At 34.4% G+C, this 25,567-nt stretch overlaps 2 protein-coding genes across 5 annotated transcripts; one reads left to right on the top strand and one right to left on the bottom strand.

Annotated features, from left to right (window-relative positions):
• On the top strand, positions 1 to 3,828 carry LOC115440856 (testis-expressed protein 10 homolog). The gene is made up of 2 exons (XM_030165353.2): positions 1 to 486; positions 1,114 to 3,828. The coding sequence occupies exons 1-2, from the start codon at positions 127 to 129 to the stop codon at positions 2,683 to 2,685; spliced, it is 1,932 nt and encodes a 643-aa protein (XP_030021213.1). The 5' UTR covers positions 1 to 126; the 3' UTR covers positions 2,686 to 3,828.
• LOC115440854 (receptor expression-enhancing protein 1) lies at positions 2,701 to 25,292 on the bottom strand. 4 transcript variants are annotated; one of them, XR_005112593.1, is made up of 9 exons: positions 25,131 to 25,292; positions 16,520 to 16,592; positions 15,666 to 15,863; positions 14,073 to 14,186; positions 11,445 to 11,587; positions 9,181 to 9,300; positions 8,821 to 8,986; positions 5,069 to 6,482; positions 2,701 to 4,458 (listed from the first exon to the last, which is right to left on the bottom strand). XR_005112593.1 is itself a non-coding variant. In XM_037440295.1 (8 exons), the coding sequence occupies exons 1-8, from the start codon at positions 25,160 to 25,162 to the stop codon at positions 5,121 to 5,123; spliced, it is 2,208 nt and encodes a 735-aa protein (XP_037296192.1). In that variant the 5' UTR covers positions 25,163 to 25,244; the 3' UTR covers positions 2,701 to 5,120. The 4 variants fall into 4 exon arrangements, 3 of the variants coding, with proteins under 3 accessions (XP_037296192.1, XP_030021211.1, XP_030021212.1); XM_037440295.1 differs by having other exon boundaries at positions 2,701 to 6,482; positions 25,131 to 25,244; XM_030165351.2 differs by lacking the exon at positions 5,069 to 6,482 and having other exon boundaries at positions 25,131 to 25,244.
• Between the last annotated feature and the right edge of the window lie 275 nt (positions 25,293 to 25,567).

Raw genomic sequence — 25,567 nt, 5'->3', positions numbered from 1 at the left:
GCACATGTTTGTGACAGGTAAAACAATCAAACGTCAATAAGCAAATATTGCGGTGTGGCTTTATTTTTATTTATTGATAAATTCAATTAATTCGCGCCAACTGTAAAACAATATTATTTACTGAAGATGCCAAAGACAGGTGCAACTCGTTATCAGAAGTTTCTGAAATCAGAGAAAGCCAAGACCAAATTAAAAGCTAAAAAGGACTTGCCGAAAGGAACAAATGTAACCAAGACAAACTTTAAAGTTAAAAAGATTGTTATTAAAGAACAACTTAAAAAGCATGAGGTTACCGAGGCTCTGTCCACTAGAAAACTTAATGTTAAAGAATTATTATCTCGGCTAAATCACTTCAACACAAATACAAGAACAGAAGCGTTGAAAGATCTCATGGAACTTGTTACAGTGCATCCAAATGTGTTAGACAGAAACCTTGGCCAACTTGTCCTTGGAATTACACCATTAATTTTAAATGTTGAGAAAGTTGTAAGTACTTAATATAAATAAAAGTACTACAATGTACCCAATGATAATTTTTATAACCTATCTTAATTTGTAATTTACGAAATTAGATATTTTTTTTAAACTGGCACGGCAAAGTGACGCCACATCACCTAATGATAAGTGAAATGGGGTCCAATAGAATTTTAAATTAAGACATATGATTACCCTTCGGCAGTCAACACAGTTATGCCGACCTGTTAGAACCAGATATACACAGGCTGATCCCAAACGCGAAACACTCACATGTGCCACTGTGGAGGGTTTAACTTCTTGTATATGGTAATCACTATCTGGGCAGATATAAAATATATCTTACCACCAAAATGAATTGTCATAAATATCTAAATTTAAAATCCTAGGAGACATAAGGCATTGTAATAGTTTATATTGTTACATTAAAAGTAATAATTTAATGGTGAAGTCCAAGAACTCTTATTATCATTGATATTCTATAATATTTTAATAGTAGAAAATAAAGACCTTATATTTTGAATGTAACATTTTTACTTACTGTTTTGAGTTAGATTATGTTATGTCAGCTCTTAAGTACAGTAGTACTTAAGAGCTGATATATAATGGTTGTTACATGAGTTTATTTTTCTTTTCCAGTTACGACGTGAATCTGTAAAGGTGTTACATATAATTCTATCACATGCCAGCATTAACAACATAGATCCATTTTTTGACATAATATCTACTTATTTGAGAAGTGCTATGACACACATTGATAATAGAATACAAGAAGATTCTTTATTATTTTTGGATATCCTATTGTCTTGTACACCAAGAAATGTAGCACAGCATTTTCATAAGATCATGCCAAATTTTCTAGACATGATTTCAAAATTGAGAGTTGATTCTAAACCAGGAAGAACTTTGACAGTGAACATGGGAAGCCAAATAACAAGCGTAAAATGGAGAGTCAAAGTGTTATATAGACTTCAAGATTATTTAGATAAGTTTGTGCATCATAATAACATGCATGAAACAGAAAAACCTGTAGCTGTCAAAACTCATATCTTTGACAAAACAAAGTTAAATCATTGTAAATTATTCAATCCCAGTTATGTCTCTGTTTGTCATTTATCTTGCTTCTCATCAAAGAAGTCTCAAGAAGTGGAGCCAATAGATGAAGTTGCAAAGTTTTTGGAATACATTGACACTTTAATGCCTTTGTTGTTTGAAACATGGCTTGAAGTTTGCCCTAACATAAATTCAGAAAAAAATTTCGAAACTGTTATAAATGAGGATGGAGCATCACTGCTCAAACACATTCTGAAAGTAGTATGCTTGCTGTGGCAACTAATCAAATACTTATCCAGAAAGAATCCAAGTTCCAACATGCAGACAATATTTTGTCAGAAGTATAGACAACAATTCACACAATATTTTCTTAATTTATTTCCATATGTCACTAACACAAGGCTCAAAGCCAAGTCTGAGGGTTCTGAATTTGGAAGTAGCATAACAGACCCAAAGTTAGTTGCTGAAAATTTGGAGATCTGTAATTTATTTATTTTAATGAATCCCAATGTTAATATGAAGTCACATAACAAGGAGATAGTCTCAGTTCTCAATTATATTGAAAAGATGTTTGGCCAAAACACACAGGAAGAGACAAATGATATTGTAATAAGGGTTATGCATTCAATATTTTCCAATGAAATTAACAGCTGGACTAGATCCACGTCTATCATGGACTCATTGTTTAGAAAAATTGTATGGACCTATTTCAATAAAACTTCTGGTTTGTTCAAACAACAGATCTTTAGTCTTTTATGTAAAATTAGCCTGAATGATAAATTAGGCCACTTTCATAACATTGACGCCCATGGCATGTGGCTCAAAAACTTGCCTGATATATTACTAGGCGACTCTATTACTGTTCAAACTATTGACATACTCCATAAGTTTGCAGTTCGAAACAACAATATTTTCAACTCTGTCATAAAACCTAAATTAATCATGATTGTGAAGAATTTACCAAACATTGTAATATCTGACGCTCCAAACGATACATGCAGTTACCATAAATTATTTTCCTTGTTATTTTGGATCAAACCATGGGATGGAGAATCTTTGAATTTATTGGAACACCAATTGTTGAACAATGCTTACCAAAGTGATCATAGTAAATTTATATTGGATACCCTGAAATTAAGAATTGGAGGAGTTGAATAAATAAAACCATTGCTGTTAGTTATTTAAGATAGTCATTTATATCATAAACTAAAACACAAAATTATGCAAAACTGACCACTCAACCATCTGGTAAAGACAAACACAACCAAACAACAGATAATAAAAATACAGGGTAACTTCAATACATTGTCATTAAGAGAATCCACATAAACACATTAAAAGCTATACAACACAAAACATGTCCAAATCATTAATACTCTCTTGTCCAAATTACAATTTATTCTTCTAAATTATTATGCATAATACTGCAATATTAGCAAATCACAATTATATTCATACAATTTACTCTTTATTTAAAGGAACTCAATGTGGTTGTGGGGAGATCAGATAATTAAATAATAAATTTAAATTATACACACATATTTTATGTCTGGAAAAATGGAAATTCAAATTTATAACTTAATGTAGTACTTATTTCTTACTTTTAAATTGTATTCCAATATTCATTCAAGATCTATTCTTAAGATGCCACAGTACTAAACAGTGCAAGTCTGTAAATAGCAAGCACTTAACGCTCAAAAATGTGGCTAGGTGTTAACACAACCACATAATAATTAAGCCAACATTGTTACAGTTATTTATACCTAACAATCGAAATAAATTCTTGAATCTTCGTAACATACATGCACTCTAATAGATTCACACCAATTCTTTAAATATCGATATGAAAGCCTCGTCGAAGCCACATTAATGTAATTCATTATAGACTAGTGTTTTTTCTCTACAAACTAATTCTAATAAATATGACTAATAAAGAAAATTAGCTAATCATCAACTTGTCTACTGTTTCATATTTGGCAAATTTTGGCAAAAATATAATTTACCAATGAGAATGCAAATGACATGTAAATTACATACATTAATAATCTTAATGTATATAAAAAAAATACATTGTTATTAAAATATTGTTGCGTTTTAAAATTGTGCATAAACAAATTAATTTTGTGCTTAAAATATATAATGGTAATAATTCAATTTTATTTTATAAACCTATGATAGAAATAAAGTATGCATGATAAAACGAGTATCATTATTGAGAATCATGTCCTCATAAACCATACATTATCAATAAAATTGTGCATTTTATGCCTATAAAGACTGACAATAAATAATTGCAACACATTTTATTGTTTTAATAACTATTGAGGTGTGAAATAAGTATGCCGTCTGACCTCATATTTAATAAACTATTTTTAACTGTCTACAATCGATCTCATTAGCATAGTAGAGATTTATCAATTGCAGTATTCAGTTGCTTTTCTTTCAAATGTATTGTATCGCTAGAAATATAAAGCATGGCTGTATATCTGATGTCTGGGGAAAGCTAAGTAAAACATCTGATAATTACATAACATTTATCATGCTGTGGATTTTGGGGCTCACTATAATCGCTGATACTAGAAGCTGGACAGAGGCGCATTTTCATTGAGGCGTCATGCTGGATAGAAATTTGATTCCTAAAAAGTACTTTTATGTAAAAATTATAGTCTAATAGCTATTTATGAAGAATATATTTAAACTATAAGCTGTATATTTAAGTTCGTACAGCGCAATACATAAATGTTGTATATCATATGTGGCAATATTTCAGTTTTTTTTATGTTTTAATAAAGAACTCAATGAAGATGCGACTTTTAAGATGAAGAAAGGTTTAATATTATATACTTATTTGGGGTATGCATTTGTCTATTGAGTTCTCCTTTTACTAGATTTTTTTGCGCGGGGGATTGTAGCAGAGGCCGACAGCATTGCCTGAAAATAAAAGAATTAAATTGAAAACTAACTCAAAAAAGCAAAAGCATATCGGTTATAGAGTGCATGGTGCCACCTAATGTTTTTGTCATGTGGATTTATTAAAGCTATCAATAACAAAATATAATTTGGCTTTAATAGTTTTACTAGTGTTAAAGAATGATTAAAATATTTGATTAGTACAAAAATTAAGATTTTAAATCATTATATCATCGAATCATTCTTGTGTTTGTTGCAACTTTATTAAGTGTCACCAGTACATGTTAATTAGTCTACAGTCACTCGGGTAGAAAAAAAATTGTACAAACAGATGAAAGACACAAACAAATACATAAATAACAACCGAAAGATATAAGAATAACTTCAACACATAGTAAAACATGTTAAAATATTAGTATCGTATAAAATGCGCACATATAAAACAGAAAAACAAAGTATCCAAGCGTTTTTAACTATGTGTTTAGTTGCGACAATACACTGATAAATTATAAGCTTTGGTAGGAACTTAGTGGTTTTCACTAATGTTGAATATGCGAATGATGACAAAACTGTTTTAAGTGTCAACATCATGCTTCCTTAGTAAATTACACACAAAACAAAATAAACATACTGTTCTGCTTAACTTCTGCAGCTATAATGAATGGAGTCAGGAGTATAGGAATCTAAACTTCTGTACTTTTTGATGTAGTTGATATATCTTCATGCAAGGGAATATATTTGTATTCTGGGTGATTCTCTATTGTCGCGTCAATGAGTTTTTGTAATGCGTCACTTTTTTCTTTTAAATCTTCGTTTATATTCTCACCGTCTAAATCTAAGGCCTCTTTTACATTCGAATGTGAATCCGTTATTTCGATTTGAGGTATGTTGATTGGATCATTTTGGACATTTTCAACATTAGTTAAATCATGGCAACTTTGAAATTCATCTATAATTTGTTTTTCCACTGTAGAAGCTCTACTGTTACATTCCGATGAAGTTGATTCATTATCTGACTTAGATGAATCTTCACCTCTATTCCAAAACGCTAATTTACTAGGCAACTGTAATAATTTGCCGATACCAGAACTGTTTCCTTTAGGTATTCTTCCAGGTGATCTAGATTTATGCCTTTGTTTTTGTTCAGCAATAGGATTTACAACTTGTAAATCTTTATGTAACCCACTATCTTTAAAACATAAATTAGGCATCTTTTTTATTATGTCAGTTAAACTTTCCTCAGATGTATCAACAGCAACATTCCCAGTAACATCTTCCACATTTTCTTTCTCTGCTATGATAGTCGGGGGAGGAGGTGGCGGAGCTTTTGCTTTTCCATATTTCCCTTTTAATAATTTCTTTTTACTTTTAGGAGAATGATCCGGGGTACTAAAAGAAGCCTCATCATCGCTTTCTGCGGAATCAACGTCAATAAAAGATATATCTGGATTATTCGTATTTGTATCTTGTTCCGATATATTTTCCCCAAGAGGAATTTCATTTTCCTGTTCTTCTTTAACTATACTAGTGGACTTCGTTTCTCTATTATCCTCTGGTTGGATGGAACAAGAAACATTTTCGGAGATGTCTTCGTTTTTATTGTCAACTGTCAATATAGGATTATATACAAGTATGTTTGATTGCATTGCATTGTCCTTTGACTCACTTTTATCAATAATAGCGTGCATAGTTTTATTGTCTACATCGTCATTTTCGTTTTTTAATATAATTTCTTGGGTATCTTCAAAGATATCATTCGTATCACCAGTCGTAATTTGGGATTCGATATCTAACGGTGCTTCTTTAGGAGTGACTTCTTTTTGGTCCCAGTGATCTGTATTGTTAGTTTGATCATTAGAACTTGTCTGTAAGGGATAATTACCTAATATTTGGACTATTTTTATCTGGTCACCAACATATTGGTATATAAATGGAGGATCAGAATGGGATAAGTATAAGGGAGACGGATGATTAATAAGCGGGGGCATATTCGCATATTCAAAACTATCGTCGTCGTGTAGCTCCTCGATGATAACTTCACTTTCCTTTAAATAAAAAGTTCTTAAGTCTATATCAAGGAAATATAATCAAATAAACAATATAAGCTAATAAATGCGTAAACAGACTTTTAAGATATAATCATATGCCTAATTAAATAGGGGTGTGTAACATGCATTCAATACACTAATAAAATAAGTAATTAAAGAATATTATTCAGATTTGTTCAATACTGATCATGATGAATTACTTTTTACACAACTATGAATTAATTTTATTATAAAATGTACCGCTTCTACGCTAATTTTTTTTTGGTTTTGTTACTCTTATAACACATTTAAACATTTCAAAGCTATAGCGTCGACGCACCACCATAACATACTGTATATTACTGAGCATCCACACATCCATCCACCCTTTTCGTCAACATTTAGCATATTAATATGAGCCAATATTATCAGTCCATCACCTATGAGTATATTCACCAACAAGCACCTTTATTACCCTGCCATGCTAAAATATGAACAGGATTCAACACTCCGTGCCCCCAGTACTATTCTTGGTCATTCATATCTTTATTGTTGTATAAATGATAAATATAATTGTCTTTTAAAATAATAAAACTTAAGAGCCACAGTATCCAAAATAGTTAAAGAATGAGGTTACACATCGATTTTATGGCTCATCGAAATGTCATAAAATTCGCAAATTGCTATTGCTAAAATAATGGTGTATTGTGGTCTTAAGACACTGCCTGCTCTCACATTTAGACACTTCATGTATTGTTTTTTTATGTCTAATGTGCAAAGGCAGTGTTGATCAATAAACCAGGCAGTGATAATCCTTTGAACACGCTTTTACCCTCTTTTTATATAATAAGAGTTTCTATATAATCACAATGCGCTGAACATTGACCGTTTATCTCTAAATGTAAGCGCAATAACGTGCGTTGGTACGTTTATTTCTAGAACGTCCACTTTACAAGACACAATGTCTTTTTAGACTCCGTACCCGTAAGTGTAACATTAGGTAATGCAATAAGTAAGCTACAATTTATTTGTTTACAAGAGAGCTAAACTCTCGGATATGCTAGACACAAATATGCAACCTAATGTCATAATACTCATTCATAGTAATTAATTATGTATGCTATACAAATAGCTGCACACTTATAATTTTGATTATAATATAATATTATTGTATAACAACGAATATAATAAGTTACTCTTTGATTGTTGATTATGAACAACACTGAGTTGACTTTGGGCGGTATTTAAATAAATCATTGTATAGTTAATACAAGTAATGTGAATAAACATAATTCCTCTTCAAATATGACCATGTTTCAAAATGACTAATGTAAATCTAATGACTGCTCAAAATCAACTTAATCAACATCATCAAGTGGTATAGCTATGCACACTGGTGCGATTTATGCTTCATTTTGCGTCCTCCTCTGTGGCATGCGCGTCGGTCGGCGTGCGACTGCGGCTGCGCTGGCGTTCAACTATACGTTATGGCGCCTGCGTAAGAGGAAAACGCAAGTTGAAGCTAAAAGCAAACCAGTGTGAACATAGCTTATATTTAAATCCTTTTCCATTTTATACATTAGATAAAAAGTGTTCCCCACGCCACAAACAGTAAAAATGTCTAAGAATTGATTTAACTTTTTGATCTTTATTTATATTGTGATTGATTGTGTAAAAAATATATTACTCTCGTTTTTTTTTAATGAAAATTTCTCAAAATATTGGTTAGCACTAAGGTGACGCGTGGAGCACATAACGTCGACTAAAGGAGACAATACTACAACTTGTCACACCAGAGGCGCCATTACTGTTATTGAAATAACATGCGACACTGTATGTCGTAAAAACTCTGTATCTATGTGAAAGTTGATTGAATAAAAAAATGGTACTTTAAATTAAAAAAATTCAATATGTAATTCTTAATTTTACAAGCGACAGAGTGAGGTGTGATAGACGGTACAGAACAGGAAAAATTTTACATATATCGAAAAATATATTTGGTTTAGGGCAATTGAATAACACAAATTTTATGCGTGTTTGCGGATTTTACATTAACGCCAGACCCATTTAAGTATTTACCGACCTCACTCCGCTCTATGATTAAAGATCAACTTTTGATCTATAATTTTTAAGTCCACATTAAACTTGACGTATTCGTCGAAATTTTACGCATTTGTGCAAAGCGATATCGACTTCGTATTCTTAATGTACAAAGTTAATGCGTCGGACAAATAACGCCAATATTCGTTCAAATACGTCAAGTGTAAAGCCATCGACATGAAACACTCCTTGGAGTAGTATGTGTGTCGGTGGCGCCATCTAGTATCGAGTAGTATCGTTTAGAGTGTTACCAGACCTCGGCGGCTTGCGGGCGCTTGATGGCGGTGACGGTGGTGCGCGCGCTGCGGGCGCGTGCGCGCGCGGCGGCCGCGCCCGCGCCGAGCGACGCCGTGCGCGTCAGCGACGCCGAGTTGTCCGCGCTGGAGTACCCCGAGCTTATGTCCTCGGACGATTTGATGTGACTGCAACAAGTACGGAGCGTTAAGCAGGCTTAGACTAACGAGTTCGAGCACTAATATATTGAGCGTGAACTTCCACAAGCGTTTACATTTACGTCAATATTTCAATAATTCAATATACATGCATTGGCATGTTCTGCAATCTCCGAAATTTACAGTAGTCAGTTTGTCATGATTGTTTACATAAAGGTGTATACCTGAAATCAGGTTCATCCAATCGGTTAGGTCGAGGACTTCTGACGTCCACGTCGACTTCGGGAAAGTACATCGGCTGTCGATTATTCGACTCGGAAGCGCTGCGACGTGTCGAATATCCACTGTAAATATAATAGGCATAAATTACTTATAGGTAACGACAGTCAAAAAAAAAATATCTGGTATTTTCAATGTGTAAAAAACTATTTGTAACAGAGTATAATTGTTTTTATGTCCAAAATGTGCCTTATCATTTTCAATCAAAATAATATATTTCGAAGTCACTTATACTGTCCTAAGTCCTTGTATTTTGAACATACTTAATTTTAAAAAGTGCGCAATGTAGATGGTCTTAAACCCACTATTCTGGCCCACGCGAGTGTTACTTTCGATTTCAAACAAGCATAATTATCTCGACGTGAGGGTTAATCATTTCTCGCCAGTTAATACTATAATATCTCATTCCACATCCATCAGGTATTTACGAACAGAGCTACCGCCTAGCCCTAAGGCCTCGCGCTCAGAAGGAACGCAAATCTATTTAGACTAATCGGCGGAAGTCCCCGCAAAGAACTGTCGCTCAGAGCCTCGCACAGGTTAAGGCTGTCACTGCCATCATGTGCAGTGGCGTCAGATTGCCGTGTCCATATAAAAAATTATAGTCTGTCGATTAAATATGTTTATATGGTATTTTTTAGTAATTTTAAATCGGGTACTGGCAACACTCTTATCTATAGTATGTGCAAGAACTTGTCGCCGCCATGACTGGTTTGTAGTTCAACTAAAAGAATTTGATAATTACACTTTTTTAAATTTGTATAATACTGTATATTTAATATGAATATATCTCTTAGGTTTGTCTCAGGGATGTTATGGATATGGAATTTCGGATATGGATACGGATATGGATATAGGAATAAAATTATATCGGTTTCGGATACGGTTACGGATATGTAATTATTTCGGATTATCCGTTAGTTTCGGATAGTTTCGGTTACGGATATTAGATTAAAGTAAAATAAAAATATTATGTAATACATTAGGGCAACGATTACTAACTATCGTTCGTCGTCATAGTCGATTATTAATTATCGATGAACTAATTGGGGGACATGGGTGTTCGGAAAACCTGTGTGGTTTAATTTGAGATGAAGTTTCAGTGAAGTAGTGCCACCTCCTCCCCGTGAAAAGTTTTTATCACACTGTTTACATTTTGCTAAATTACCTTTAACTTGATCAAAAAATGTCCAAATTAAATTACTTTGGACGCATTTTGTCCTTATAAATCAATTTAGTATGTAACACAACACTTTTCCTTCACTTTACTAAATTAAGTTCCAACCTACTCCTAAATAAAAAATACTATATATACTATAAAAATACTATTTTTGAATGAGGTTATGTTATAATTAAAAATAACAAGCAAACTATACAAAATTCAGGTAGCGCGTGAGCGGTGAAATAAACACCTGTCGGAACATATTATCCGTAACTTATCCGAAACTTTTATAACGGATACGGTTACGGTTATGGATATATTTTTATTTCGGATATCCGATAGTTTCGGTTACGGTTACGGAGCTCCATAACACTCCTGGTTTGTCTCATGTAGCCATAACCAAGATTAAAAAGGAAGTTTTTTTGCTTTTGTTGTATTGCTTTAATGACGAGACGAGCTTGCCGTTCGGCTGATGGTAAGCGATACGACCGTCCATAAACAATAGAAGCACCATCCAACACCTTAAATTACAAATTTTCGTTTGATATTCCACTGCACTCGTCATTTTGAGACATGAGATGTCAAGTCTCCTTATGTCCAATAGTTACACTGGCTATAATGTCATCCAAACCGGAACACAACAGTGACTACACACTGCTACTTAGCGGCCGAAATAGACATTGCGATGGTACCTATTCAGGCGGACTCTCACATATAAGAGAACTACCACCAGGTCAGATGAACCATTCACTGTTTGTGGCAAAATTTCCAAATAATGTCCAAATCGAGTATTAAGATTTGTCAGTGGTACTATACACTTGACGGTGTTGCTCATTACCCACGCAAGCACGTTTAACCATTAAAGAATCGGAATGTTTGCCGGCAAACATGACAGCTACAAGACATTACGCGTGTCACGGAAAAATAACCTTATTATGTAGTATATAAGGTTATATTCCCGTGACACACCGTAATGTCATGTAGCTGTCATGTTTGCCGGCAAACATTCCGTTGCTTTAATCGCCGCGCGCTAGTAGTGATGCTCACGCGTGCGCGGCGCGGCGGACGAGGCGCGGCTCGGCGAGCACGTCGTCGGCCTCGTCGCCGGCGCGCTCCTCGCGCGGCGAGCACTCCGTCAGGTCCGACAGGCTGTAGCTCTTGCGCAGCTGCTGCACCAGCCCGCCGCCGCCCTGCCCACGGACACGACATGAGATACATACACCATCTTAATAAAAAAAATGTAATAGTAATGTAAAATTAATTAATAATAATAATATCAGCCCTGTATTATATACTTGCCCACTGCTGAGCACGGGCCTCCTCTACTACTGAGAGGGATTAGGCCTTAGTCCACCACGGTGGCCTAGTGCGGGTTGGTAGACTTCACACACCTTCGAAATTCCTTTAGAGAACTTCTCAGATGTGCAGGTTTCCTCACGATGTTTTCCTTCACCGTTAAAGCGAACGATAAATTCACAAAGAATACACACATAATTTTTCAGAAAAGTCAGAGGTGTGTGCCCTTGGGATTTCAACCTGCGGACATTCGTCTCGGCAGTCCGTTCCACACCCAACTAGGCTATCGGCTAATAAATTAATTGATGGCAATAAAAGCGAACCCTCCCTTAGTAACAAACCGCACATTGTGGCGTTAAAGCATTATTGTATATAACCAATAAAGATACTCACGTGATCATCTGCGTATTGTACTCTTTGCAAGCTTTGTGAGGCAAAGCGCAAGCGAAAATAACTAACGGTATTCGAAGTACAAAAAGTAATTATAGACAAAATCGATATATTTTATTTGGAAGTAATCGAAATTAAACTAATTCAGTCACACGTTACTATATCTAAAACACAACACATATAGGTGTATCTACAACACATGCGTTCATCATTACAACTAGAATACACACTAGGATCGTTTTAACACGTCATGCGATGTAAGGCTAAGGACAGACTGGCGTAATTTTATGAGTTGTGACTTGTTCCTACTCTATGGCGATATGAGCTATAACGAAGTGATACTCTACCGATTCACATCTAAACTCTCACGAGTGCGAGTCGGCATCGATATAATCCCATATGTCGTTGACAATTACACCCTCCTGACCTCAGCCTACACGAACTGCGTTGAGATTGTGCGAACATTTTGGAACAACAAGACATCACATGGTAAATAAAAAAGTCTAAACTCGATAATAATAAAAGGTATAGCAAAGAACATTAATGGAAAGAGGATAACAGAAATCTAAAATAGAATGAAGTGTACTTGTAAACTTTGGCGTCGGTTACATGGTATTAAATGTTGTTCCGCACATAGTCATCGGTGTCGCAGAAAGCTTATGCCTACACAGCTAGATTTACTAAAATCGGTAATGAGTTGAGATCTCGAGAACGGACGTTCGTTAATTTAAATACATGACAAATTATTTTTTCCGCTGCGACCCGCGCATTACGCGACATTGGCCGCTTCCACATAATCTTGAACGTCTTGGCAAAGAATCAATCTACAGATTACACAATTAATTTGATAAGTATAAAACATGTTGTTTTATTAATCTAAAACGTATAATAGTGAAACTTGCAACATAAGTTTTACACTGTTCTTTCAGATAAAATAATCCTAATCGTTGCCTAAAGTAATCTAGGAATCACAGTTGAGTTACGTTCCGAGAATACATTCAGTCGACAAGGATCTCATTGTTCTCCTTCTCTTGCGCGGCCTGGCTGCGCGTGCGCCGGCCGCGGGACTTGCTGCGAGGTCTTTTCTCTTTCGCGACTTTGCGCTTGCGCACGACATTGCCTCTGCTGCGCGCGGACTGTTCCGGATCGTAATCTGGATCGTGCGCATCCCCGTCGCCCACTTGGTAATCTTGGTCGCCATTGTCCAACTCGACAATCTCGACAATACCCGGCATATTGTTATCGGCGCGTTGGTACTCTAGGTCTTCGTACGTGTCTTGGTAACCGTCGGTGACGTCACGGGCACGTATCGCCTGCCTAGCTCGCGCCTCCCTGTCTTGCTCGGGACTAGGCAGATTGAAGTTCTGAGTGAAAGCAGCAAGGGAAAGGATCGGAACAGACCGGGTCGGAAGGGAGAGAAATTAAAAAAGCGTGTTAATAAAATTAAAAAAAAAATGACCAAATTAAAAACGAAGCTGCGATGTGAATTTAAAATCGTAATGGCAAATTAAATGGTTCGTATGCGGTGGTCATGCCTGATGACAACGGCGGCGCGGAATGTACGCTTGCTGAGTGCTTTCGGAAGCCGATTTGGTAAGCTGTGCATAAAAATTAGCACTAGTGTGTGTACTCGCATTATTTACATCACATGTTGTTATCAAACATGCCACACCGTTGCTTCTATATTGACTGCAAAGTGACAACTTTAGTGGTAGGAACACAACACAAACTTGTCCAACTAACACTTCGCACTTGGATGTTGTTAAGTGTTAAGGCCCGCTGTTAACCTTGGTTTAATACAGCTTCAAGGAACTCTACTTGATCTGAATATACGCTGAAATTGTATGAACTAGTTGCGCGAATTTTCTGTGCAATTTCTAAAGATGTTTTTTCAATTTCTAATTTCAGCGTGTATTTCGATAAAGCGTTCTATGACGTAATTAATACAAATAAAAGCATGCCTCAAACGACAGGGTTGCGAACACTCACTTTTATGGCAGTCTGCATTATGACGGTGGTGGCATAGTTAACGCCCTTGGTGCCCAAGTTGAGCACGGTGTGGTAACCCTGGTCTTTGGCTTTCGCGATATACTCATCTATTTCCTGAAAACAAGAGAAATTATTTTGTTAAAAACAAAGCTTCTATTGATTATAGCCCGCAGATTCGCCCACGAGAATGTTTTCCGAGATAAAAGTACCATTATATATTTTCCTGAGATAGAAATTAGCCTACATCCATCCCATAGTCGCAAACTACGTATATCTCAATACTAGTTTCAATAACTTAATAAATATAATTTAATGTAAGTAAATTACATTTTTCGAATAGGTACAACTATTTTATTTTATTTATGAAGTTCATCTGTTATACTACTTGGATATCACCGATAATTATCATGTTACAAGAATGTAAAGATTATTATTAAATTGCGCATCTCGGTAATAACCACATTGGTTTACCGCAGTAACCGTATACGCAGCGCATTATCACACACCAATACGGACAAATAAATAAAATTTGTAAATAACAATTCCCTACAAATAATGTAAGAAAATATCAAGCATTTGTTATACTTTTTTAATACATGATAATCAATTTAAGGAAATAGAAACGCGATATCACACTCGCAACGTATGAAAATATTTTTGTTGGCCATGCGAATAGGCAGGCATGCGAATCACTCCTCACACTCGTATTAAAAATCTATCATAAACCTCGTGTGTTTAATCTTATAATAACTAACTTTAGAAAAGTTGTTTCTATGGTAAATATAACCTTGTCGTAATGTGGTTCTAAAACATCCATTAACAAAATAGCTCAGGTTCACAATATGCTCTCGCGCACATAATTGATTGGTGTTTATCATGTTTACCAATGATTGGTACTGAAATATAATTGGCAGCAATACAGGAAAATGTAGATTAGCGCCAATGCCGTAATGTGGCATGCCATCAATAGGTTTCAACGCGAAAAATTTGAAGTACATATTTTCTTCTCTTGAAATATTAATACAATTAAGCCATATGCCACAGTAAATAAATAGAATGTTTTGATAGTTTCTTTTTCCATATTAATATTTTTTACTTGTAGCCAACTTTATCATAGTTAAATTATACTATGTAAATAAACCTAATTCCTCCTAAATCCTGATTTGAACAAATATCAATTTTCCTCTTAAATTTCTGCTGTGTGAGGTATATTTTCCTCTTAAATTGCTTCTATATGAGCTATATATTTCACCGAATTATTATTTAGTAATCAGTCCAAAGTAGTCCAAACCGCAGAAAGACGTGATCTCAACCTCACAAACAACACCGCTGTCTTGTAAACATAACACCGACGGAAGAAGATTTCTAACACTACCTGATACTTTATAACTTTGACTTTTGATAAGTTTACGAGGCTCTGAGTGAGCATAAATAAATACTTACGAAAAAGAATTAGTCATAAGATTTATCAAGGGTTTAATTTAAAAAAGATCACCATAACAGAGCTTGACTTGCTTAGAAATGCCTCAATCTTCTCCTATGATTCATTAGACACGATACATCATATTTCTAAGCCATCAGATCACAACTCACCTGTTCCCTCCTGCACAGCGCCGGGTGTACAAACTTCCTGTAGAGTATGGACGAGCCCTTGGTGGCCGGCGAGAGAAGCCACAGCACGAGCACTATCTTCACCTCGTAGTAGAACGGGAACCACGAAAGGAATACATCCGTGAACGTCTCCGTGCACGTGAACAGCGCAAACACAATCCAGTACATCATCCATTTTACCTGGAACATGCGAGTTCATAAATCAATACGGGTGGTTGCTCGTAGATTATTTCCGGAATTGTCGAGTGTGGGGGAAAATTTATTCAATCTATGTATGTTGACGTAAAATTATATGTATTAATTTCTTTTTGTGTAGTTGGTGAAATATACGTCGATCCTAGAGTAGGTAAAATTTAATAAGACTGTTGTAATACCGAAGTAACCAAATAAAATTATTTAATATGTTTTAAAGGTCTTTAAATTACAACCCAGAAAATAAACCCCATTATGTTGTTAAAGCCCTACTCAAGTTGCCTTAAATAGGCGCTGGTTATAAAATCATAACTCCAATATACCGACAGGGTATCCAGACTAATTGCACATTGAGCGTCGGGAACAAGGCAAAGGACACAGCAGGAACTGAAGCGTTTCAATGTGAACGCGAGCCATAACAAGGCCATACTTGTACTCCGCTATTGAGTTTACTGTATCCTGCTATAATTGCAAAACCTATGTGTATTGCTTAAAAAATCATGTTTTTTGCGTATTATGGAATATACTCTTATCATGCATTACTATTATCTTTCCAACCACTTTCAATCTTATCTTTATCACCCAAACAATTCAATAGACAAAATTAATACTAGACAAGTTATAAAAACAGAAAATGTACTCACGTATTCCTTCAAGTTCTTCGTCCGCACAGCTTTATAGGAGGCATAAGCCGGATAGAGAGTTCCGAATACCAATCTGCAAAACGGATATATGACCAGATATGAAATCATTTTCGGCGCAATCAGTCCCGTAGTCACGGCAAACACACCGAAATTCCCGATCGTCACACTGGGTACGCATCCGCCTAATGCCAATCCGACGTTCACAGCAAATCTATTCCAGACTCGGCCTTTCGCTCTGACGAAAGGGGAGTCATCGTATTCGCTTTCGGCGTCAGTGGATTTTTCGAGTTCACGGCTTTCGAGTTCGGAGGTGAGTAGTACGCGAGTAAACTCTGATTCGCACTTGTTGACAATAAACCGGACGCTGGACAGTCCGAGGCTCAGTGCCGGCAGGCGAAGGCTGTCGTCACGGTTACGCGTGCGACCCGCTTCCATGGATACGGTAACAGCGACATCGAAACAGTTTGCGACCAATGAGTGTACACCAACTTTATTACTGTCCGTCCGAGCACACGGTGCTAGTTGATTTGAAATAGATGGGCTCGCGCCTGTGCTGTTCAAACGAGACTGACCCAATCAAGATCTGTCTGCAATCTGTGTACTATTAGGCACCTTGTAAATCAATAGCTCTGAACTGATTCAATCTTATTGACCTCTCAACAGCCAGTAAAGTTAATAGTGAATGTACACAATATGTCCTTGAGTGACTGTTGCCGAATCGGTTCCTAATTTGCGGTACTGAAAAAATTCAATTGATTTTTTTCCTATCATGGCCACAATTGGTTAATTCCTGAGGTGATGATTCCACTTGTGTGTAAATTAAAACCCATTAACGCCGGGGACACCGTAAGTAGACGTGGGCGGAGCAAACAGAAAATGTCTAGAACAAGATATTTTTGCATCTTTTCATTGTACTGTGGGATGACAGGCTTAATAGAAATAATATTTTTTTAACTTATATGAAGTACTGAAACCAATAATGGCGATATATTTTTCAGCAGATAATTGAAACTAATTTGGTCAATAAAAAGTTAAAAGAAGCAATATCGCATATCAAGTATTACACGGTACACGTTCACAATCCGGTGGTGTGCACGGCTGCGTGAAAATTTAACGAGTTAGCGTTAAGACTGAAAGTGGGCTACCACATTGGGTGCCTACTGCCTGATCTTACAATACACTAATAAAGAGAAATCCACGAAGGATCAGATCATTTTGCAAAGCAAACAAGACGGAAGCGAGCAATGCAAGACGAGTATGTACGTAGAATGATGAATAATAAAATGGACAAGGGGCATCTAGCATTTATGACATTGCCAATTTAATTTGAACCACCCCATCTTAGCGGACGCCGAGACAAACAGCGGTAGCTTGGGTCACACTAAGGTGGACGGTTTTAAAAATAAACAATTGGATTGCAGATGCATCGTTCATACTAAAGATATGTGCGATATGTATTGTATAGTACAACAATCAGCATTGTATTTAGTTTCATTGTAAACACGTTGTGTTTTGTTTTGTAATTATTAATGTGATAGGAAATAAAGTAAAGAAAAACCATATTACAACTTAAGTCTGTGTATAAAAGTTGAACGACCGTTGAAGGATGTAAGAATTTAAACTAACGTTGAGTAGTAATATAAACAAATATATTTTGAATCACAAATAGATTATCAAACATTTATTAGAAACGCAAGTACCAATTTCAGAAGCTTATAAATTCACACGTATTCCTCTTGAATAACAGTCAAACACAGAAACGAGAAAAGTGCATGATGTCACTATCTCAGAAACGAAATCCACGCTCGTAGCTCGGGACAAGATACCATTAATGGTGCCATCGTAAATCAGTCCTATAAAACGTTGTATGTCACGAATTATCTGTAAAAATATAGTGTGAAGTCCGGCTTCGTGTCAAAGGAAGTGGAACTCACTAAATGTGGATAAAAATGGAACGGGAACATGGTGCGAAACGATCACCGCGCACGTGTGAACTATTTAGTTCAGTTTCACAACCGCCTAGCAACTAATACAAACACATAATAAATAAACGCTAAACGTTGTAGGCAATGTCTACAATCTCTTTTTCTATTTGAATTAGATATATTCCATTACTTAAAAAAGCAATACATTTTTATTTATTCAACCATACAAAGGAATAACTTACTATTTACCTACCTATACTAAATAGGGACCAATAAGTAATAAAATTTCTTATTATAAATAGAACATTCTCATTTCCCATACTAGCATATGAATATAATTCCAGTTCCCGTAGACTCACATTAATGTATAATGTATTTTAAAATCTTACACTCCATACACATTTACATTCTTTAATGCTCAAGACATTTATTATCAAGCATTACACCCCTAGATATAGTAAGTAGACAGGTATCGTGCCTGACGCAAACGCTTGCGTGGTATTCTAGTAACAGACGAAAGTACATTATAAATGATGTAACAGCACTACATTCAGAGAAATGGATAAATATACTACTGAAATAAATTAAATGACATCATATACTGAAGTGCAAATTGACCATAGTTAAACGAAAGCAAATTGATGCGTTAACGTGGCGTAAACAAAACTCTTAGTTTTAGCACTTTTCATTTAATCTTTTCGGAGGATGGACGCCCAAAAGCCGCCTAAGCTCCATTTATTTCTCTATAAGTCAACAGAGTATCCGCGGCTTCTTGGTGTCTATAGACTGTGACATTAACTCACCCTCAGGTAATTTGTTCGGTGAAACAAAGCACGTACTAATAAAATAATCAATAATTTTTATTCAGACCAACACATAACCTATGGACTATTTGATTAAGCCAATGAACAGGCAAGAAAAAACACGAAGTACCTATACAATATACTAGTTAGTTACTTAACTAGAAAACATTCAAGAAAGTTATAACAATCCCAAATTATAAAAAGGAACTTTCGAAACCGATAAACTGATCCGAAGCTTGTAGGAAACCAACCGGTTATAATCTATTTACAAAAATAAACTCGTGTGCATGTAGGTCAAGAACCTCGGATGCAGTGGCCGGTGCATTGAAACTCATCTCAAAGCATGCGATGTTAGAAATCCATTGTTCTTTGATAACCAATACGTGGATGCAATATTTAAGTCGTGTTTTTGATTTCAACAAGTTTCCGTAGCCGGTGAAATTTTAAAATTAAATATTATTTTCCAATTTCAAAAAACACCGATTTGTATAAAATTTTAGCATATTTTTGAATCAATGTAGATATTTATTACATTACATTTAGTAATATAACGAAAACAAACGCTAATCATTTCTGCGGCCACGTGGAATTAATCAAATAAATAATATTTATTCATCATATTATTATAATATCCGAATGAATCATTCATTGCAAATTATTTGTTAAACCAAACCAATCGACGGTCAGTTGTAAAATTGCATAACATTAATTGTAAAGCAATTGCGTAGAAAACTAGTTATTAACATAGCCTATATTCCGATCACGTTATTGTTATAATGCGTCCTGTTATACCGATACGAAACGGATCCTTTCTACAGACGAGCTGTCTATACACCAAATAAGGCACGGGCGCAACGTACCATCACTTCTTCAGGGTCGATGTAACAGCCAGTTGAGCGTGGCTTTATTATGAACGCGTTATAACTGAGAAGTATAAATGCAACCTACTTTCTTTGTACGCCTTCGTATTAAAATTAAAAATAATAGACGGCGGTAAGTAGCTGTATTGAAACGAAATTTAAAAACTATCTAGTGTTTATAATTTATGTAAACAGGGCAATTAAGAAAATTAAAAGGAAGCATGATGGAAGATGTAGTCCAATTGAATATACTTAACAATATTTTTCTAATAAAAGTTTAACAATAATTTAAAATAAGTATTTTTTTTATTTGTCACTGGAACATAAGGGACAAGAGCAACAATATTGCATCTTTTTATTGGAAATACGACGCAAACTGAATTTGACAATCAACGTTTAGAATACGTGATTATAACCGGAAAGGAAGTACTAACCCTACGTTCGCATTAAAAACAATTATCACTTATAAAGCAGGCAGCAGTTGGAAAATGGAAACCGATAAGTCGACTCAACAGCGGTAAAACTTCCTGTGTATTGTAACACGCGGTCAAGCGTGGATCATTAAAATTACAAATTACTTCACCATTCGTTAAAATAACTCCTTTCAATAACAAACCTAATATTCAACGAGACTGATTTTAAGAAATTGGTAACGTATTCATAAACACGCGTCGAACAAAGACAGTCATAACTTTAACAAGGTCGTTTTTGGTCTACATTATATTAGACCTGTATATGGTAACAGTATTAAATATTTCGTACAGATGCGTCATACCTTATCGCAGTAAAGTGGTTTGAAGGTGAAGGTGAACTACATCAAAAGCTAAATTATTTTATAAGTTTTAAAAATAAGGTGAGTTTTATAATAGCAATCTTATGTACCACAAATATAACTTTTCCTTAATTCGTATGTTTTAACTTAGGTATTAAATTCTTTAATATGATTCAGGCGATTTCGATAAAAACATTATCTGTCTTGTCATTTTATCTATTCCAATTATATCTAAGGCTGAATATAAGTGTGCTGCATAAAGTATAATTTTCAACTAAATATTTTATATCGCCAGGAATGTTCAGGCCACCTCATCATGACGAACCAATGAACATGTCGACCTCAATAATTTCCTCTGTTGTATTGTGAACAACGGAAACTTGCATCATTAACTGGACTATAAAGGGGATCATCACTATTTCAGATGTAAAGCAATACTTAGCAGTATTGTGACATTTTTGCATAGGCAACTGTTTATGTTAAATAAATGCAACCATTTTAAACAAAACAATCTCAAGATTTATATCCTCTAATATATACAAAGAAATCCTTATTTCTCTATGTCACGCCATAACTTTAGAGCAACTTAACTGATTTCATACATATTTTTTTAAGATTTATACTAAGACTTTGTAGTAGGTTATTATGGAAAGAAAAATTAAGAGAATTGCTCAGAAAATTAGAAAATTTCAGAAACGTAACGACTATTTAACTTTGTGCATTCGAAAGTTCGTGCATTTCATGAATTAGACTTTTGAAAAATCGTTTTAGTCCCTAAAATTTCCCTTAAAGCTCGAATTAATATTCATAGCCCAGACAGGACAACATCTATCGGGTCAGCTAGTATCTTAAAAGATTACAAACATTTCATGTTATTTCTTATTTAATACATACCAAAGATATTGTATCATCAATAAAATTTAAAACAAAGGCCCTAATTTGACATCTGTCTATCTATATGATCCATCAAGGTTTTGCTTTTTACTTGTTTTTCACAGTCCGTACCTACATACGATGTTAGTACGTCATACGGCAATTCTGTTAATTATGCCAGTTATTTTGGTCGAGCAGTACCCTGCGTGTAGTACAACTGTGTATTAACGCGTATCTTCGTATTAGAATAATTAATATGACATGATTAGAATATTATGTATACTTCTAGTTCTTAGGCAAAGAAAAATAAACACATTGTATTTTTCATCCTATATTAAGAAATCACAGCAATAATTACATACCACAAACTATATGTATATCACAACTACGTGATCTTCGTAATATATCGTAATTCTTATATCGAGTTTCGTTCGCGACGACATTAAAAATAAATAACTTATACAATACAAAACTATGTCACCCGCAAAACTGGGTAAAGGTACACGTAATTCAGCCGAGGTTGGACCTAAAAAGGCGATACAACAGTTCTCATTGGTAACGTTAACGTGTCGGAGTCAAGGTGTACGACCTGACAATGTGAACAGATTGAGCGCACTCGGAACAGACACTAATAAAACAAATCCCGCGAAGACCGAACGTCGATAATGATTCACTCTACAGTTACGTGTCAACGCACTTCACTTGTGTTGCATAGAACAGCGGCGGCGCGGGCGCAAGTCGTGAGCGCCGACTAAGCTTAACTGCACGGCAAAGGCGAACGGCCGAACTTTGCCGAAAATAGCACCCGGCAGTGCATCGGGATACCCTGATGACGAATGTCTTAACCGTCGACGAGCCCGGTATTCCTTTGTATAACGTCTCCTGGCAGATAATATTACACCAGCTTATAATAGCTTTTCGAAAAAAACTTGGAAATATACTGTCTGGCAAGAAAGTTCGGTGATGTCTGGAGGTGAAAATAAGATAAAGAGTTACATGAGGCGCGGTGTTGCCAAAATTTAGAGCAGCTGGCCAATCCCAAAATCAAGATGATTGGACCATTGCCAATTGTGACTTCTATTGGTGGCTTTGTTGTAAACGCGTGGAACAAAGCATGAAAACAATTTATATTTACATTTTCATAACATAAATAATCACTGTATATGCAAATTTATGGAATATTTTTATTTATGAATTATTATTTTTTTTTGACTGCCTCAGTGGCATAGTTGTATTGTGGTAAGACTGGAGTGCTGAGGTATTGGGTTTGATCCCTAGTTCGGGCAGTGATATTGGTTTTTTCTACTCAGTATAAACCCGCAATCTGGAAATTATGATATAGCGACTGGTTCGCTGCCTATCAAACTAACAGCTTCCCCTTCGGGGATGATGGGCGTGTGTGTATAATTTATTTTTCTTTACATTATAAAACTATTTTCTCAGCATATCCAATCAATCCCTTTGCTAGGATGATAAATATTTTTTGTTTATTACAAGATTTTAGTTTGAGTAGATTAATTATAGTTTAGTAGAATAATAAAACTGAATTAATTAAATTTATATTAATTGATGAGAACAGCTGTAAAGCATGGATTAAGATCATGCAATTTTAGTACATCTTGGGTACATTGTTATTAATTATCATCATACAAGTGGTATAGTTTGCCAACATAACTGTCAGTTACATAATCTTGGATATGTAGCTTCAAATAAAGGCTACCCACATTTGTAATGCAGATTTGCTTATCACAAATCTTTCTGACATCATACTCATACCATTTGCAATTATGTGTAATCTGTAGTTCCAAAAATAGCCAAATAATATTAAATTTTACTAATTTCTATATATTTCTTTGAATATATTCAAGTTTCTGTTTTAAGACTATTAGATTATTAGACAGGACATAAAAATTGCATATTATATTGTCTTTTAAAATATATAAGTAACTTATTTGGTTTTATGAAAATTAATATTATTTAAAATTAAAATATCAAACATGTTTGATTAGATATTCAAATGCTATCTCTACTAGTTCTCACTTTTATAGAAAATTTTAAATTCCAGGATGAAGTCAAGCAACATTGTATAGGTTAAAATGTAGAATTTATTGTTTTTATGGCAGCCGGCAGGGTAATAGCTATACTGTAATTATAAATGTGAAACATCATAGTTCTATCTAAGCACCACAATAAATAAATACTATTTTAAATTGATTTGAAGATTTTTATATTTAAACAGAGACACAAGCAAAAGCTAAGTCCTAGTTGTACCTTTTTAGGATCAATACATTAACTCCAAACAAAGGCATTATTTTCAAGGTATTTCTTTTCCATTTTGTAGATAAATAAAATGAATACATTATACAAATATTAATATTTGAAATAAATGTATATAATAAGTATGCTCAATTGTACTGAAAGATTATAATTGTACATCTTAACTCAGCATTATAAATATACTAATAATACAGGGAACATATAAAACTATGACAACAATGACTTTCAATGAACTGATAACTCCCATAATCTTTTACATAATGTGAGTCTTCACATCTGAAACCTAGCTTTATTAATTGCATAGGATTGAGATACCATTGGCCATTTTCCAAATGTATTAACAATGAAATGTGTCTTAGTGAATTAATTTCGTAATGTAGGGATATTTCATAATAAAAAATGATAAATATTTAATAAATTTCATAATTAATAAACAAATGATAGGCAATAGAGAGATTAAATAACAATAACATTGTAGTTTTTTTGTGTACAATAAAACAATTTGACAATGTTAAATAAAATTAATTGTTTTTTATTTATGTTCATGAGCTGTTTTTTTAACCATTTTGTTTTATTTAGGTCCTAAAATTTTTAATTTGTTTAATTAATTCATTAAGAATTTAAAATACATTTTAATGTTTTCTATTTATACTTAAATTTTATGTTTTTTTATTAATATTGTACACATATTCTATCGAAGTAGACTTCTATGATAAAGTACTGTCTATCTAGGCGTAATATTGAAATTGAAACAAGTCATGTCAAGGTAAGTGGATGAGAAGAAGAAGACAAAGGGCTTCATAGAATAAAGAATATTATCTGTGACTAATACGGAAAATAATTACGGTTAGACAAACTAAAACTCTTCTTGCGTAGGTAGCGAAGATTCTACCAGCTGACTTTTTATATTCTTATTAAATCAACATCTTTATGTGTAATTATTTATTACATAATTTAATAATGTCTTATCACGCATAAAATATTAAGCAGATGCAACCTAGACGTCGGGAATAATCTGTTTTCCACATTCAAACAAAGAAAAATTATTACTCTCATATGAATTAGCCAGTCATAGGTACGCTTAAAAAAAATTATACTTACATAACCAGTCGGGATATTATTGACGATATCATATTAACGGGTCACATATGAAAAATCCACTCAAATAATCGCAATAGAAAACATAACAAAACACAACCGTTCTACAAAAATGTCTAATCTGCCATGATGGTTTTTTGACAGTTGTTTTGATCACGTGACCACATAAATCAATATGGCTACGGGTATTTCAATCAGTATTACCACTTTATTTCATTATAAAAATCAATTATCCATTGATAATATAAAGTAAATTAATTATTATAGCTTTACTTACTGCCTAGAAACCTAAGTAATGAATAAAACTAAATTTGAAATATTATTGTGTGAACGAGCGCCATCTGTTATCTAATTAACTATCTTGGCTATTACACATATTATTTTAAAAAAAATATTTATGTAAGTTCAATTGTTATATAGCTAAGGTATATACATATTTA

The sequence above is a fragment of the Manduca sexta genome, chromosome 19 (assembly GCF_014839805.1).
Source record: "Manduca sexta isolate Smith_Timp_Sample1 chromosome 19, JHU_Msex_v1.0, whole genome shotgun sequence".
Classification (NCBI taxonomy): domain Eukaryota; kingdom Metazoa; phylum Arthropoda; class Insecta; order Lepidoptera; family Sphingidae; genus Manduca; species Manduca sexta.
This window is presented reverse-complemented; position numbering and strand designations above follow the sequence as displayed.